Source organism: Amblyomma maculatum, chromosome 1, assembly GCF_055883805.1.
Source record: "Amblyomma maculatum isolate TAMU_Amacu chromosome 1, ASM5588380v1, whole genome shotgun sequence".
NCBI lineage: Eukaryota > Metazoa > Arthropoda > Arachnida > Ixodida > Ixodidae > Amblyomma > Amblyomma maculatum.
In genome coordinates this window covers 57,182,286-57,201,062 of record NC_139344.1, presented here as the reverse complement: position 1 = coordinate 57,201,062, position 18,777 = coordinate 57,182,286, and the positions used below count along the sequence as shown (strand labels likewise).

Genomic DNA, 18,777 nt, shown 5'->3' with positions numbered 1-18,777 from the left:
CATAGCCCTTACGTATCATTCTTTGTTTGCGTTGGGACACCATTGCGTTTCAAGTCCTGCTACGAGCAACGGTTCGAGAAGTGGTTCGTGCGCACCTTGTCCGTTTTGCCGACAACGCTGTCACCGATGGCCATCCAGTCCGTGACGCTCACTTCGCAGATCTTTTCGAGGGAAGTGGCCAGCTCGCCGATGATGATGGTCAGCTTACGTATCGTGGTGCCCAGTTCTTTTGCCGTTTCTGGAGCCCGTTTCATGCACTGCGAGCGAGAGGTCAAAACGAAGTCACGGCTGCAAGGGTCTCTCCGCTCGGCCGCTTGGGATACCGATTGAAAGAGAGCGCGAGGCATAGATTTTCGCTCCGTTCAATTAGTGCGAAGCTTTAATTCCAGGTTAGCTCTTCCGTTTGACCTGCATGTGTCTTTGTGCGTGACATTCGCCACACTTTCGCGCTCCAGCCTACTGGTAACTTTTTGAAAACGACACTATTGAGACTTTTCTTTCTCTAAACAATATTGCTTGCGTGCAGCAGTTTCATTTAGTTTAAGGATTCTTGTAGAACACTACAGCAAGCCTTGCAGAAAGCGCGCTCTTGCAGACTAACATTGTTATTCGCACCTGTAAAATTGGTTGACCTGGTCAGCTGACACTGTAGCACTTCAAAGCATTCACTGGGTCGTAACAGTAAGTAACCCTGCTCATCGCCTTCAATGCAACAGCTACCGTAAAAGGCTAATGAACTCAATTTAAACGAAGCTTTTAGTGCAAGAGGGTGCTATGGCAAGATCCTTGGTCAGTACGTTCTCAGATTGTTCCCGGCGCTACGAGCGCACAATGGCTACTTCGTTACCCGCTAAAAGACATCGTGTAAACAACTTTCTTGCAGACCTACTTATTCGCACTCTTTTTTGTCGCTTATACTGCGTCCTTACTCTTCAAAGCGACTAAGACAGTGCAGTGAAAAAGTCGTCTATATTTCAATTAACGGAACCTTCCTCTGCTGTGCAAGAGGCGCTTCGCTCCGTGACCGCCATTCCCATGCTTCCTACGGCCCGTACTGTTATGCGCACTGATGCCCTCCAGGTGACAAAGCTACTTAGACGCGTCTGTAGCAGCACACAAATTTGCCAAATATACACTGTCTAACGACACGCATACCGCAGCCGAGTTGTATTGAATGGATTCCGCATGACCTTCTAAGTTCTAGAAAACATGCGGCTTCTGGGACCAGCCCTTCTACCTCAACTTTGTCATCGCCGAAACTCCTAAAATTGGATAATGCTACCCTCTTTTAAACAAGAAAGGGGCACGTCCGACACTGCACACGTGCTCTCATACCTCCGAGTACGTTAAGCCTCCCCCCGCTGTCTAACCCGTGCAGATAAGGTGGCGCTTCGGAGGATTTAAGTTGGGGTGTTCCTAACACCTCAGTTTCAAGATTTGTAACTTCCCCCCCCCCCCCCTGGGTGCATCATCTGCAAGTCCCGAGATATAGAAGCCGATATCCACCACCTGCGGTGGGAATGTCGAGCGCTGAAGCCGACGCGGATCCGGCACCTGCATGGTACCCCCCCCCCCCCTCCTCCCCCTATAATCCGTCATCATATGACACTTGGACACAAGGACCGCATCATCGTTCACTCTTAGACTTCATTACATTAGCCAAAGTTTTTTCATTTACTTGACCAAACCATTCATCCTTCATAACATTCCTTCTATGCCCCGAGGCAATAAACACCATCATCCAAAAAAACAGCGCTTGTTCCTGTGGTTTCTTCGTTTCGTCCCCGTTTGTTTGCGCTGTTTTTTTTTTTTTGGGGGGGGATAATGTATCACCAAATCACCCGCTTAACTAGCCGGTTGAATAAACATCGCAAAAAAAAGTAGACTCGCTTTGTTATGTCCTTTAGCGAGGAGTAGCTGTTGGTTCTTCTGGCACCTAGATAGACAGCGCCTTTTTTTTTTTTTTTAATGAACACAAATGCATCGCTAGGATCGCCTTCCGGGCAGTGAGTGCTTAGTTTCAGGCAAGCATCTCAACACTTTCTTGGATCCCAATGGAATCTACAAAACAAGTCCATCATGAAACGTGTGGCTATTTTCGCCGGTTAGGCGATGGCGTGCGCATGTTTTCTCCTCCACAGTCTTGCTTTTCGCGCATTCCTTGCCTTTCGCGGCAATCAAAAATGTCCGGAGATCTTGAAGATGTTCCTCCGTGACGCTGTCTGGTTGCCCTGAGCTCGCGGAATTTGTAGAAACGTTGCAAGTAGACTCGTCCCTGCAAACGACGCGTGTACAGAAACGCCCTAGTGCAACGAGGAATGACGCTGCCCATGAGCCATAAGGAAATACTCGTACAATAACACCAACATTAGCCTCACTGCGACTACTTCTTTTTTTTTTTTTTTTTTATGGGAACATTTGGCAACACTAAACAAGTAAAGGTAGCTCAGTGCTCTGTGTGAGCGCGAATGCAGCTGTTCGGAAGCCTGTTTTATTTGTCGCTATACATTGATGTTTTGCGTCTTGATACAGCTCTAACAAGTGAAGTGTATCACCCGCTTGTTACAACTGCCGTAAGAGAAGAGTCCGATGAGAATCAGCCTCAAAAGTGGGCGCATTTTTTTGAAAGCCGAGGCACTGTATAACCTCCCAAGTCATCTACTACGTCGCAGTTATGTACTAGTAATTTTAATTGAAATGTATCATTATGACAATGTTAGTCTTCAAGAGCGCGCTTTCTGCAAGGCTTGCTGTAGTTTCCTACAAGAATCCTTAAACTAAATTAAACTGCTGCACGCAAGCAATATTGTTTAGAGAAAGAAAGGTCTCAATAGTGTCGTTTTGCCAAGGCTGGGGAGGCAGCTTCCACCCGCAGTGGGACACAGTAATTTCCTCTGTGCCGACGGTCAGACCGAAGCTCTTCTAGGTGTGCTGTCATATTTTTGTTACATGCACACAGCTAATAGCGAACAGGCGCTTGCGCGCACGCACGCACACACACACACGCACACACACACACACACACACACACACACACACACACACACACACACACACACACACACACACACACACACACACACACACACGCACGCACGCGCACACGCACACGCACACGCACACGCACACGCACACGCACGCACACACACACACACACACACACACACACACACACACACACACACACACACACACACACACACGCACCAGCATACATAACAAGCAGCACGCCCACCAGCCGCACCGAACTCCGATGTCTGCCACCGGAAAGGAACGAGACGTCAAGTGCTTAGGCGCACGGAGTTGAAAGGGGTAGGGATGATCTTATGATGCATAAGCACAAAGTTAAATATTTCAGACGCTTCAGCGAAGCTGCCAATTATTTTTTTTTAAGACTTTTTGAGGTTATTACCAATGTTGGTGAACATCGTAACACAGCTGAACTAGGTTACCTGGAAGCTCGCTAACTAAAGTGTAATAGCTAATTAGTTCACAAATGCACCCGGTTGCAATTATAGATTTGTAGTTGGCCATTAGCAATAGCCATATCAGGCTTTAAAATTTCGAAAATGTGTTTACCCCCGGATCTCTGGCTCAAAACAATTCGCCACTTTCTTGCACAGTTCGAAAGGAAAGCCACACGCCCGCGTTTCGCTCAAAGCGACGACCATCAGAGAATGTCACACCGAGCAGTACGTGACCTTCTTGGGCAGCGGCGAGTGGCACAAACAGGACAAGACGAGAAGGTCATGTGGTACGTTCACCGTGAAATGACGCATTGAACGACTGGAGCTGTGCCTTCTATAGGACCTTACTAACATTTAGCTAGGACGCCCTGTATATATAATGGATGTTTTTTTTATAAGGTCCAAAATTAAAGAAAAAGGAAACTGACTTTAGATTGATTTTAGCCCTGCGGCTGTATTGAGGGCTATGGCGGGCACCAGGAAAGAGGCAGAAGACTTCAGTTCGCTAATTAACTAAATCTTTTAATTAACTTTATAATCTTCATTTTAGAAGATATGTTGTATTAGCAGCTATGTTGCTCGTCCTCCAAACAGTGGCCGCGAAAACAATTACACTGGCTCAACGCTTCTGAATCGAATGTCGAGCGGCAGCTTTGGCTGCGGGCGACCGAGCGTTGCATCGAACACAACCAGCGTTTCGTTGAACGCATCAACGCGCACCAGAATTCTATGCAGAGCCCACTTTCATGCCCTGCGCATTCGATGCCGGCAGACGCTTTCCTGCTTCACTCGGTCAGCTCTCAGCGGCGGCGCGCGAGTGTGCAGTGCGGAAACTACCTTTCTCCTCCTCTCCGCGCCGGTGCGGGCATATGCTGAGATGCCGCTACCCTATGATGTTTTTTCTGCAAATTCACGTGTGTGCCACTGCCATACCTTTGTAGGATATGCGTCAGCCTCGTCAAGTCTTCCTAAGGGCTGTTTGTCGGCGCTCATAACATATTATGATGTTAAATAAACATTCTGATTCTGATACAAATGTCTATCAACGCCACTATATATGTACCCCATTTCTTGATTCTTGAGTCATGGTGAAACTTTTAGAAGTCGTATTACAGTCCGCAGCGCAAGAACGTCGACAACGCTTCGCAGATTTGTCAGCGCTGCAATGAACTGCTGAGAACAAGCATAGCCCTGCCACTGCACCATTCGATCACAAGAGCAGCAGCTTTCTAGGAAGCCACATTCAATTGTCAGACAACTGTGGAATATTGTAGTAGGAAGCCACATTCAATTGTCAGACAACTGTGGAATATTGTAGTGTTACGAACATGTTAATAGAAACGGCTTAACCTACCAATTCATGCAAAACGTTGCTTTTAAAGTGTGCCCTACGCTCGCGCGTAAGTTAAAAAAGCTATAGAAAACCACTGGGTACTTTTTTGGCAACAATTGTGAGACAGCTGTGTAATATCGTAAGATATTGTTACTAAAATAACGGTGGGGATGGCCTAATTTTCCAATAGGCAGCAGTCTAGTATTTGAAATTTGTGTTATGCTTGAGTCTATATGGTATGCGGGGCTTAATGGCACATAAGCAGCTTAGGCAAACAAGAATTTCAAGTTCTTCCTGCGCTTGCAAAGTATATTTATGAATGCCACACAAATTCAATGATGTGCGTTTTTAATACGAAACAGCAAGACTACACGCCTCCCGCTGGAGGATCTGCGGATATGTTGATTGCTTTAATGCAGTCTTACGGTACGCAGACAAACGCCTATATAAATACCTTTCCGCTGAAAAACAATATTCTCTTGTACAGAATTTCAGGGTATGCTAACTCCTCGTCACGAAAAGCGTCCCACCCACACGCCATTCTACTCACCAAGCTGTGGAGTCCAATGAGGTTCTCGATCATGTCGCGGATGTCCTGGAAGGTGATGACCTGCCGGTTAAGCTTTTGCAGGCAGTCTTGTGCGGCCAGAACCACCTGCTCTTGACAGAAGTGCGATAGGGGATCGCGGAACAGGGACACCTTGCTCTCTCGCTTGATGAAGAACTCCAGCAGCACCGTGGTGACCTTGGGGATCTGCGCAGCGGTGCAGGTGCAATAGTTGTCGATATTTCCGCAGAATGCGCCGCCGCACAAAATGACGATACGCAATGGGTCGAGCTAATCCAAATGAACATGAAGATCATATATTAAGAAGAAGTGGAGTAGTTTCAGGAAGGCCCATATGCCTTGCGTGCACTTTTCTAGCTTTTTCACCTTGCAACGCTGTTCTAGCTACACCATCAGTGGGAAGGCCTCATGGCTGTCTCCTTAGTTCTAGCGGCAAGTTGACGTAGCGAAAGCATCGAAAATTATCGATATGTGCAAAAGAGAGCACGCAAGACCGCGAGCGATTTGCTTCAAAGAGAAGTAGCCACGAATGACGAGACAGCAAAAATATGTAGGAACCTTATGCAGTAAACATGCTACATATAAGCATTCTCGGTTTCTCAATTATTAATTATGGTTACAGGGGGCGGCGCTGCACTTCATCGACAATGGAGGCGACCCAGATTTCCGGGAAGGTAAGGTTTTGCATTTGGCTTGTCTAATGTTCGGCATAAAATCTAGGTATAGCCGTAACAATTCGACTCTTCTCGACGCGAACCTTTAAGAAAGACTGTGGAAGTTCCCATACAAGTTTGACACTGTGTTAAATTTATTGATAAGGTGAAAACCTCACTAATAAAATAATTTAATCTACGATCGGAGTAGAACATTGTGGCTTAGCTGCCGATTCCGAGACGGCATCTGCGATTTCAACCCAACACTAGCCAAGCCATGTACGAAACCTCGTCTTCCCAGCTCTTCTGAGGCGGGCTGAAGCGCTCTAAGAAACACGCAGACTGTGGCACCACTCTTCTTTCTAGGTAATATTGATAAACTCCATAATATAATATACTTAACAAATGTTTTTTGCTATCAGAAAAGAAAATCGCGGTATAGATTATTATATATGAAAGTGAAAATTTTCTTTCGCTAATCATAATTAAAGCTAATAATCATTTTGAAAAAAAAATGTCCCGATAGTCTTCTGTTCACAGCAGCGTCACGAAAGTGTGTCGCGCTTGCCGTGTAATGTAAGATATATTGTGAGCAAAAGCAAGTCAGCTGGCGCCCGCATGCAAGGAAGTCATAGTACAGCACAGATTGGATGCGGGTCCCTTACCTTTGCTCGAGATGCACACCGTAAAATGGACGGAATAATCTATCTCTCTTGAGAATTTGACCGCAAATGACGGACTGTATCCACTTTGTCTTGTTAAACTTACGAGACATCATACAAGAGAAACGGCGCCAATTGATAAGGTGTTGCAGTTCTTATATTCAGAAGCAGAGATACGCTTATTATGTCTTCATGGGCATGCAACCAGAATATAGGAGACGTTGGCCAACAAAGCTGCGGCAAAACTTAATATTCTTGTGCTGCAGTTATAAAATGGGGTAGCATCCTTCGTATTTCTACATGTTCATGACATTTCATTTACTGAAATTTAGGTACGTTCAGCAGTGTACCCTCCCCCCCCCCCCCTCCCCCAACTCTCAAACGGGCTTGAGAAAAAAGTCAATTTAGCCACTCCCCTTTAACTGCTTGATGAGAATTGATGGTGCTGAGTCACCGGCTTCTGACAAACGATTTCGCTGCTTCTTGCCGGCACTCTCAAAGTTCTCACAGTAAAAAAATATATTTTGTTTTGATTGATTGATTGATTGATTGATTGATTGATTGATTGATTGATTGATTGATTGATTGATTGATTGAAACCAAAATATGCGCGACCAATGCACGGCCATGCTAATTTGCGCCCAAAATTGTTTAACGCGCTTAGTGCTTGTACTAGCGCGTACTCGTAAAACACTCATGCATCGCCGAGAAATTAGCGCAGCGAACAGATATGTGAATCCTGCATCGTTAATCTTTCAGAAACAAATGTTATTAGCCTTTTTTATTAGGAAATATTCGCTCACGGGCTCGAATATTCTAACATTTCAAATAGCGAATCTAATATCCCCCGAGTTTATTATTCGAATGAATGAATTGGCTTCGGATGAAAATTTTTCTAAATTAACAGAATATGTTCTTCACATTTCCAGCTCTTTTCGAATAAGTTGCACGCGGCACAAGCAAGATCTGTCATATTTTTCTTCCTTTTCGTCCTTAACTCTTCGAAACTCCAGCCAACACTGGCGTTGCATATTATCCTGCTGAGTAACTATTGCATGGGTGATGTATTCGGCGCCGACACGCGGTCTATTCGTACCAAGACGTTCATGGCGCTCATATGCATCTTTTACAGCTGACAAAGCGGCAGGACTCGGGCAAATAAAGTGAACCCTGCCTTTACGCCTGATCTCGGATGCGATGTCTTATACGCACCTGTCAGCCGTACCATATAGGGCTACTGAGGGCTCGAGTTTCTCCTATGCATCATCAACAGCAAAAGGCAATATTGTTATACGTATAACATGACACTCATAGAGACCGTATTCGACTATATGTTGCGACACCTTAGTAGACATTCATATTTCATCCCTAAAAACTAGTTACTTTTCATTCCATAAGTCACAGTACCGTACCACAGTGCCTCCACTGACGTTTGAGTGTTCGCACGGTTGCTTTTTATACTGATACTCGTACAAGTAGCGAATATTCGCACAGATATCCCAGCTGTATTCGGTTTGGTTTTAATCACTATTCGATTAGTATTCAAATTTGGTTTTTCGCCACACTACTCGTATTCGATTCGATTTGGAAAACGTGCCATTCATGGACCCCTGCATTCGAAAGAATGTATGCAGCAGTTCTTGAGTGTGCCTAACGCATTTCCTAAGTTCTCAGAGCCTATAGTGCTAGAAGTCGTCACTCTTCAGCGCCTGCTCCAAGACAGCATCAGGTTATATTCTGTTGATATAAATTATTCAACAGCTTTTACTTAGATCATTTCCATCTAATTACCAGGTGAAAAGAATAGTGAGGTTTTCTAGTTAAAACAAGTAGGACGTGCCAAAGCTTCTGCATACAATACACAGCGCGAGCGTGTGTTGGAGTCTGCACGCGGGGCGATCGGCTGCGGCGAAGCTACGAGGTGCCGTACTCGCTTGTCCCGAGAAATACATGGGTTCGAATCCGTTCGAATACTGTGTGTGTGCGCGTGTGTGCGTGTGTGTGTGTGCGTGTGTGTGCGTGTGTGTGCGTGTGTGTGCGTGTGTGTGCGTGTGTGTGTGTGTGTGTGTGTGTGTGTGTGTGTGTGCGTGTGCGCTTGTGTGTGTGTTCGTGTGTGCATGTGTGCGTGCGCGTGTGTGTTTGCGCGCGCGCTAGGCTCGAACCTCAGGATTAGTGCGTTAGTGATAAAGCCAACATGACCAGCCGCTATGCCCTTCAGAAAGCATACTGCAAGTTGCAAGATTCGCGAACCTTTTTTCAGGGAAATGCGGAGCAAAAATATAGCCTGCAATAAGTAACACTTCCTACGCCCTTGAACAGAATAATACAAAATCATGATACCAGCAGTGAAGCAAGGCAAGAACAACCAGACAGAGATAAAACTTTGCGGCTGACAATGTGGCCACCGGAGATAAATCTAAACTTTCTGTTGCACTCAAGGAAACGCTCCAAGAAGATTTTGACGAAGTGAAAGTTATAGCTTCCACTTAGCGTAAGCGCTAGTCCAACGTCAAGCTGCAGTGCTGTCGTAACAAAGGATGGGACAGCGCTTGTGTTGCCTCGTGGAGGATAAGCAGTTGTTGAGAGCAGCTCTGAATTGAGCATAGACAAATGAAGGAGTGCTTGAGAGTATGTGACATCGTTTCAATGAGCCCACCGGCTTATGCAGAGCTCGGCAAATGGTGGACGTAGGGCTAGGCATCGAGCCTGAATAGTAGCAGCTGACAGTTGCGGTAGTGAAGACGTTGCATGTTGTAGAAGGCAGCCAGCACGTGTACCTGACTGGTGATATATATAGGTATTAATTGTTATGTTAGCGGAAGAAGAAAGAACAAGCAGGAACATGGAAGTATGTTGGCGAAGACACGGATCCAGTAACAACAGCGCTGTCGGTACATGGTCGCGACAGTTCACTAGAAGTAGCAAATTGCATTTCGTGTAACACCTTGTACGACATATGGAGCCTGCGCGTCACCTTTCCCGCGCAAATTATCAGCAGGATTGATGGTTATCATGATTATATTGAAGCTTTAAATATTTAAATCTTGAAAGCAGTGGATTAAGAATTCATTGTTCAATTGTGCGCGTGTGCGCGTCTGTGTATTTGCGCGTGCACAAATGCACGCATGCGTGTGTGCGCGCAGTCTCCAGCATCATTTCTCTGCCTTTAAAAGGGTACCGATGCAAAACTTCCTAAGCTAACAAAACACAGCAGTAGTTTCTTCAGCGAAGCGGCAGGCCATCTGTGCATTTAGGTAGCAGTCATTGAATAGGTCGCAATTCGACGTTATTATCACTGTTGGCTGACGAACAGGTTCCAGATTCCGCACCACACAGAAACTCACCTCGAACGAAATATTGGGACGTCTTCATCTTATTACTACAACTGGAGCCGGCGAGTATACCAACTCTGCTCGTAATTACTCGTATACCAGCTATCCCGAATAGCCACTCCATGTCCCAAAATAGGGGCCTTGTGACTCTCTGAGCTGCTCAGGCAGCGGATTTCTCCCACTCACATTACGCATTCGACACATCCATCCTCTATTTTGCGGCAGCTTACCCTTGGGAACAGACTAGTGAGAACCTTCGCTGAAGACTTCTTTTTCTGTTCTGAAACGAGACGTGTGCGTGCTTGTCAGTTCTTTTAGTACACATTGGAAAACGAGGCGAACTTACTGTCTTGGCTCCCTGCAGTGTTGTTGGCCCAAGGAAATGAAGGAAAGTTGCAGAAAGAGAAAGAAGAAAATGTTTTACCACACTTTAACGGCGCTTATTTGTTTGACAATAAACTTTCAAAATGTTTTTTTTTTTTAATTCAAAGTTTCATCAATCGCGCCGAATAGCTTCGTCCCAATTTTCTCTCCAAGGATGCCCAGCAAGATACGTAGGTCCAAGACAGTAAAAATAGCGCCGTTTTTGCACGTAGCGCCAGCTAGGTCGTTAGGTGCACTGCAGAAGAGGACCTTTGAATGATTTCTACATCCACATTTTCTTGAATATGCATTGAAATCGTACTTGAGGGTAGCAGCGTTCGTTATCCTCGCTTTACCGGGTTACACACGTCACATCAGAGAAACAAAACGGCGCCCTCGTGGTCAGCAGCTGAACGTGGCAGCCTATGAGCCTGCGTGGCGGCTCCTAGATAGTGTGCGCCGCAAGAAAACTCCAGGAAGCGCAATTGCATTATCTGACGAACGTGCTGACAAGCTGCCGTACAGAGCATGAGTCTGTAACTTGTCGCTAACCAGAGCACAAATACAAATACGCAAGTTCAAATACAATTCTTACATACACGTTAAATTGAAGACAGTGATGATTCTTCGCACGCACACACAAAAAACAGCAAACGTTGTAGCGATAGCAGCAACGATAAAATTTACTAAGTAAAACGTATTTCGTGTTTAACAGCAACCCTTACATGACCTTATTATAATGCTTGCTTCGGCTTTAATTTGAGATACTGCGGTAAATATCCCCAAATCGTGAACACGGTACGTCAAATTAGATTAAAAAAAAAGGAAACTTGTCACCCCGTGAACCAGCGTGCATTCGATAACATCAGGCACTTCGTCGAAAAATACCTGTTATGCTGTATTAGCCCTTCAGTTTCCAGGCTAGATTGCTAGAGGTCTTTAATAACCCATAGTACTCTCAGCAGCAAAACTCTCAGCACACGTGGCCACGTGTTGATCACGGCGTACCACTTAAATACTTTTTGTACTATATTCAATGCGAACGCTGTCCCTCGGATGTCAGAAGCGCGTTCTGAGGTACAAAGATTTCCTGCCCCGAATCACTGCAACAAAAGCTGGGAGCTCGACCCTGCAACTGTTATGGCTGCAATGTCTGTGTGTTATAGTGATGTAGCTTTCCGATCTCACGCCACTCTGACATGCTATGCAGGCTGTCTAGCTACATATGTTTCTCTCGGAATTCAAAAAGTTCGGCTTTTACAGATATGCTACATCGTGAAAACGTTACAAGGTACAAAGTGAGCCTCGCTATGCACGCCTTGCTGCAATGTAAACAGCACTTCCAAGCAAGAACAGAAAAAATGACAAGCGCTTACCGGGTGAGACGTCTCCCATTCTTGAAAATTAAGCTAAACAAAACCAAATTAGCGCCGAAACACTGAAGCCGCTTCAGTGTGAGCGACCGGCAAACGTTCTTCTTCGTCCATTGATCGTAATCCAGCGCGCTTTATTCTCGTGATTTCTCCGCGCTTCTTTTTCCTTGTCGCCATACAAGTGAACTGTAAACTGTCGTTTCGCCCGCCACGTGCTCCGGCCGTGACGCGCATAGTCGTGCCCTCGTAATTTACACTACGGGGAATGCATAAGACACTTACTTTTCTAGTCACAGTGGCGTCACTTGTCGCTTTTATTGCGGAAAAAGGTAGCCGCGTCTCTTGGTTAATAAAGCTTATTTGCTCCCTTGTTATTGGTTTTCGTACTTGTCCTCGCCGTTTCCGTGGAAATTGTTCAAGGTGATGCAAAAGCTTTACCATCAGCACATCGTAATCACGAGGTCTTTCGATCGCGCCTAGAATTCTCAAAATATGAGCACAATGGTAAAAGTATGCACCGTTTTCAGATGAGTAGTGGCAACTAAAAAGGAAAGCAACAACGTTTAACACCATAGGCAAAGTAAATAACGCCGCAGCACATATGGTACAACCCAAACAAGCGCATGAAACAAGCCAAGAGATGAGCACTCGGAGGGCGGGACAAGTCCGGAACGACGTCAGGACACAACGCTCGTTCCGTATACCGTCAAATGGTTCTATATGTTGCTTATTGTTTGCTCCAGCTGCGAAATTAGCAGCCCAGCGGCTTTGCTAGAGGATCCTCCCTAAAGCTGAATACTTCGATGTCCTTTACAAAGGAATCAAATTTTTCCTGAACGTTTTCCATAGTGCTAGCACACAGCGTAACTAATAAAATTAGGCGAAAAACTTGATTGCTAGATAGCTGGAGAACTCGATAACGTCGTCGAACTTTAGAAAGACATTTTTCGATATTCTAAGCATTAACTTGGAGGTATTTTCGCAAGTATGCAAAAAAAAAAAAAAAAGAAATTTTTTTTTCTAGGGACAGCGAACAAAACTAACAGGGACGCTACGTATTAAATCAGAGAAAATGGAGGTGGCTGAGCAGACGCGCTCATGTGCTTTCCGTATTATGCGGCTAACCGCCATAGCTGGGGCGCCTAGAGGATTCATTAATATTTTACACATACAAAAAAAAAATTAAACTGCAGAGCCTGCTGCCCGCTTCATGCACACCGGAAGTACAATTATTTTGTTTATTTTTTAAGCACGAAAACGTTTATTCTTTGTCGTCGGTTTTTTCTTTCAAAGTTCGCTCCTAAATCCGGCCGTTTGCATCAATCCAGTCTTAAGTTAGCCTCGGCGTTTTTCGGAATTAAGGTTGTCCAAAAAGGAGGCCAGCTTTTGTCATTGGGGGTTATTGGCATGGTAGTATTGGTAAACCTGTTCCCCAGCACTGGACATGATGATTTCGGTACGTGGTTCAATAAGCGTATCAACGAGCGCTGTCTTTTTTTTTTTTTTCCTGTTGTACAGGGCTTTAATAAAGACGAAAAGCTAGTCAGTGGTTCATGTCGCGCAGCTATATGCGCCGAGGCTGCTGCAGTGCAATGATCTCGGAAGCAGCTGTTTCCATTCACATCACCACCTCGAAATGGCAGTGACGGCAGCGCCTTCTAAGGTCCCGTTTCAAGGGCACATTCCTACCATCCATGCACACATATATTCACGCGAAGAGCAGTAATACTTGGTAATACTGCCGCCGTTATTGCGGGGGCAAAGCCAATGCTTCTTAATCTCGTTCCGCTCTATAGACAAGCGTCAGCACGTGACGTCAGTGGAGATGCGGCGGCGCTGGTGACAGCAGTGACTTTCGCGGTGTAGCCAAAAGCGCGGGCCGTCTGCATTAGATGCGCGGCGCTTGCCGTGATTTCGGGCATAATTCCCAATATTTCTGCAAGCTGTGCTGCGGTTGATTTCGCTACAAGGCACAAAAAAACAAAATGGCACTTGTTTCAACATGTTTCTTGCGGTCGGATAAAGATGAGAGCGAAGGGCAGCGGCGTTGAGCGCGACAAGTAGACTTTTCGGTGACGGATTGCCTTCGCGGTTAACGCGCGTTGCAGTTCTGCACTGAAACTAGGTCAGTTTGTTTGCAACCCTTAATTATCGTTATAGCTTTTCGGTGGCACGACGAATAGCGCAAGAACAAACGCTTGCAGCTCGTGCCCTTTTTGTTGTATCAAGTCATAACAATTGTTTAGACGCAATATTCCATGTGCGTATGATCCCGCAGGGAAGTTGCACTGTGAGTTCCATTCGCTGCCCGTTCATGCATTCACACAGAAAAGGACACAAAAGCTGCTACGAAGGTAAATGCAATTACTTGAGCAGTCATTCTAGCGCGATATTGCCGAAATTACAGACCCGAACTTGTGAAGGTAGCTTTTCACCTTTTTTTTTTCTTCTTTTTTTTTTTTTTTTTACTTTCGCGAGTTTCCACGAGTGACTCTTTATCACCGGTTCTAGAAAGCGAGTAAACATTTTTAGGTTCCAGGCAGCCACGCTGCGTTGTTTCTCATATTCTTAAATTTCCTTTCTGAAGGTCATCAGTTAAATTCCTGACGAACGAATTAAATATCCACTTACACCCTAGCTCTGATCGAGCAGGATATTTAAGTATATATGATACGCGGAGTTTAATGTCCCAAAGTGGAATCGGTCACGAGGAGTGCAAATGAGCAGAATAAGATGACGCACATTTGAATAAAAATTTTGAAGTATATTTAAAAAAGGTCAGGAGATTGCGCAAATTTCGTTCCAAGCGATCGTGGAGAACATTGCATCTGCACTCATGCGTGTCTCCTATAGAGCAAAGAGAACAAAATGAGAGCATTAATTCCCACAGGCCTTCACGTATATATTAACCATGATATTAACCTGTGAATGACCTTGACTACGTATGTAAGATGAGACAGGCGTTAGACGTCATGCTAAAACAAGTTCGCAGCGCACTAGGCGAATATGTTACAAAGAACTCAGATTAGGTTCTTATTAAATATGACATTCTATGACCTAAGTTGCCGGCAAAGTGAGCTAGATATGTGATTTCTAGTTCACAATAGTTGCCGATAATATTGTTGTTTAGAGTGAAAGTGCTTGAAGCAGCAGAAAGCCAGTCAAAAGAGTCGTGCGTCATATGAAAAACACACTTCCAGTCATTCATATATAGTTGTCCTCCTTGCATGGGCTAGGAATAGGCCCGGGGGTTGAGCAGTGTTGACTATTAGTCCTTTGTATGCATTGCGCTTTCTTGTTTTTATTTAACTTGCTCACTGCAGGCCTACGAGCCGTAGCCGCGCGCTGTTGAGGCCACGGAGCAGGAAACCAATGCAACGCTCTTCGCCAGGTAATTCCAGCAGTAATCGGCTGATAAAGTACTGAACTACTCTCCAGGCATAAACCAAACTATTTCTACGGAGAAGTGAAGCTTACACTTCAGGATATTCGCACGCGCGAACTGGTTTCGAAGGCAGCGTCGCTTGGCGCAATGTAGGTGGCGTAAGCACGCTGCGTTTTGCCAACACCCCATGTCGCTGCCGATCGCAGCGCCACCTTTGTTTACAAACATGACGCTTGTCTATAAATTATGTTGATTATGAGTGGGAAACTCCAGGCTTGGCTTCCAGTTTTTCCAGAGCCCTAGCAGCTAAAATAGAGGAGAAAAAAAAAATAATTTTCTCCCCTGTCTGTGAGGGATGCCGAAATGGGTGGCTGCCCTGCATGCCTTCCAGACTTTCTCTTCCTACGTAGTCTGTCCCCGCTGTATTCTGATTATGAAGGAACAGGATTAACTGGAGAGATGTGGGAGAGGCGTTTGGCCTGCAGTGGACGTAGTCGGCATGATGACGATGTAAAGAAAATTCACAGTCAATAAGATTCATGCGTCCGAAGTGCGTACAGCGTGCATTCTGCAGTATGGTACATGATTATACTGTCGTCGAGGTATAAAAATGACTCTAAATGACAGAGATATATAATTATTAATTCCTCGGTTCCAGTGCACGGTGCGCAGGAAGAGACAAAAACAGCACTCGGTGTCACTAAATGTGTGTCATTGCGTGCGCGCCGTGGAGAAACTGCATCACGCGCGCGGCGTCCTTCACCCCCTCTCTCTCTCTCTCTCTCTCTCTCTCTCTCTCTCTCTCTCTCTTATTTACGGGAGCTTTTTTTATTTACCTATTATATGCATGTCCCATGCCCAAAACAATGAAAGCGAAAACATATAGGTGAGAAGAGGTTGATCGCTTGTTTTTGTTTGTTTGTTGGTTGGTTAGTTTGCCGCAGCATGATACGTCCTAGTGGTTTCGCTTCGCAGTTTCATGTCCTGCTGAATACTTTTGTTTCTCATGCACAGCTTTCGACAGGCCACAAAGATTACAGGAAAGCAGGTTCCGTTGTCGGTACTACTACGAATGCCTTGGCGATTTCAAGCACTGCGCGGCTGTTGCGTGTCTCACCAACGAAAACGAGCCTACCTGTTTGCCTCCGTGTCGCAAGCTTGGGGAAAACCGAGGGGTAAGCCGGCACTCAACAACAAAGCGTCGACAAGTGTTGCCGTTAGAGGCATCATATTTTTTTCTACTAATGACGCAACTATTTAGCACCTGGGACAAGAACCTCATGAGAAGTCGGCGCAAGATTTATTTGGTGTGGAACTAGGTACCAAGTTTCTGCCCTGCGCGCAGGCTCTCACGGGCCTACACACACCGCGGTTCTACTTGTAGAGCACCCTAAGAACTATATATTTACCGATAGTTATCTTAGTGTAATGTTGTAACCTCGAGGTTTTGACTGTGTGTTGGGTTTAACATACTGAAATAGACGCCACAGCAGAAGTTCGCATCACTGAGCCCGCGGGCATTTTTTTATTTCGCCTCCTATGAAGTGCGGCCGCAATTTCATACTGCGACTGTGCAATTTTTTGTTTGTCTGGACGTTTCGTCCTTTAACCGACGGACAACACCCTCTCCTGTACGGGCTACAGCATATACCAGTAAACGCCAAATTTTCCAGCGCGGAACGCATAATGCAACAAGTGCTATAATCACCATGGGGAGGCACGAGTTAAAAGTTTACGCCGTTTGCTCCGCTTAACCAGCAATCATTTTATTTGCTTCCTGACCTCTGTGCGTCATCGCTCCCAGAAGCCAACGAAAGTCACTCACTTTGCCAGTCGCACAGCCGCTATCCAGTTCTGCCTTCTTTTTTAATCTCGCCTAGATAAGTGGTACAACTTTATGCTTGAATTCCCTTCGCGATTGTAGCAATCTTTCGCGCAGCAGTACTTGTGCTCGTTCTCGTTGGCGGTCTAAGCATCACAATAGTTAGGTGAAGCCATTAAAAATTAGTAAATCACGTTCAATGGTCAAAAAATGCGTACACTAAGGGCACAATGTGGCCTCAAGATACACGCCGAGTGCTTTGGACGCTAGGTGACGCCACATGTGTCAGCAAACTCATTGCAGGTGCAATGAAAGAAAGAGAGACGTTAGGAGAACGCTTAATATCGCCTTAATAACAGACGCGATAGCTCCTTTAACAATAATGCTTTTTCATTCCGTGATTTTTTTAGTTTGTTTGGCTTTTGGAGAAAGGAAGGCATAGCACCGGTCCCACTTCTCGGTGGACATCTACACTTACAATCAACGACACACAGTTGAAGGTACGTATGTCGTCGGTTCGAATCCGTATAGCAAACTAGCCTGCAACTTTACTAGCAGGTGGATGGTGAATGGGGAGCGAAATGGCATGGCACCACACTAAGCGCTGCACAAAAAAAAAAAAAAAACTGCCCACGATTACGTTACTTCGTAATGCGAAATTTGAGCGCAGCTCATCAGCTGTTTCACCTTTTCGATAGACTGAGGCAAAGATTTCGAGCAAGACACGTATGTACAATTACAGAAAACTTTTGTTTAATTTTTCACACGTATTCCATCAAGAAACACTCCACTAACAGTTCTTAGCTGTCATGAAAGAAGCTTTGTGGTCGAAGAAATGAAGAGAGCAATTGAGTTATCGGAAGGTTGCGGGAAGCAGCGCGTGGGCCCATAGGAACGGTGCGCGACGAACAGATAGCAGCGACTGACTGATGCCGCTGACGCCGCTAGCGAATGAAGCGGATGAGAACGGGATGCACCATGATCCGCTGCCGCCGCTGCCGTCGCACCAGCTGCGTCTGTTTGGTGCTCTGGTTTTCATGTTGTTCGTTCGCATTCAGTGCAAAAATGACGACAGAATGGGCGATGAACTTTTACACGCTGCCTACATTCACATTTTACTTCGTAAACGGCACTGCGCTGCCAAAACTTCTTGCAAACAGAAACATATATCGTATCTTCAGAGTGCACAACCCGCTTTGTCGCTTCTAATTTCCCTCTCTGCGCCTGTGGATTAATTATTACACTGCTCAAATACGCATCCATGAATGAGTTTGATATTGCTTCCGTTTGTAAAACACGTTTCCGATGCGATTTCACCGTGTCGGTCACCGCAGGAGGCTTTCGAGACCAGCGCGGGCCCGGCTCTCGGCCTTAATTGCTAGCGTTCCATACTATTGTGCGAATACGCGTGCACAAAGAAGGTTGATATTGTTTTTGTTTTTGTTTTAATATGGGAGTGGGGCCTTATAAACACTGTGGTATGATGGATCTGAAAGAATTCATATTAATGCTAAAAATTAAGGAGCACTGCAGAATCTGCATTGGAGTAATGCACGGATGCTTTTTTTGCACGTTTTTTTTTTTTTCCCTGTTCGCTGGTTTTGAATTTGTGTTTTTTGCAACTGTTTCGTTGCGCGCCAATCCATTCCTATGCTCTTTTTGTCTTTACTTCCGGTTGCGTGACGTCACATCCTTGACGTCCCTCTAATGGACTGACTTAATTAACCATTTTAGACTTTGATACATTCAAATTGCGTGCCAACGCTTACTATGCCCTTTTTGTCCCTACTTCCGTTTGCTTGACGTCACATTATTTCAC

General features: G+C 45.4%; 1 protein-coding gene across 1 annotated transcript in view; it reads right to left on the bottom strand.

The window, feature by feature from the left end:
- Positions 1–11,773, bottom strand: part of LOC146202442 (microtubule-associated serine/threonine-protein kinase 2-like) — a 63,524-nt gene extending 51,751 nt beyond the window's left edge. Inside the window, exons 1-4 of the mRNA XM_084601260.1 lie at positions 11,755–11,773; positions 10,246–10,295; positions 5,351–5,554; positions 96–257 (exon numbers count right to left, since the gene is read on the bottom strand). Of these exons, the coding sequence (XP_084457386.1) occupies positions 96–257; positions 5,351–5,554; positions 10,246–10,295; positions 11,755–11,773 (435 nt within the window). The remainder of the gene's footprint in view (positions 1–95; positions 258–5,350; positions 5,555–10,245; positions 10,296–11,754) is intronic.
- Positions 11,774–18,777: the final 7,004 nt, after the last annotated feature.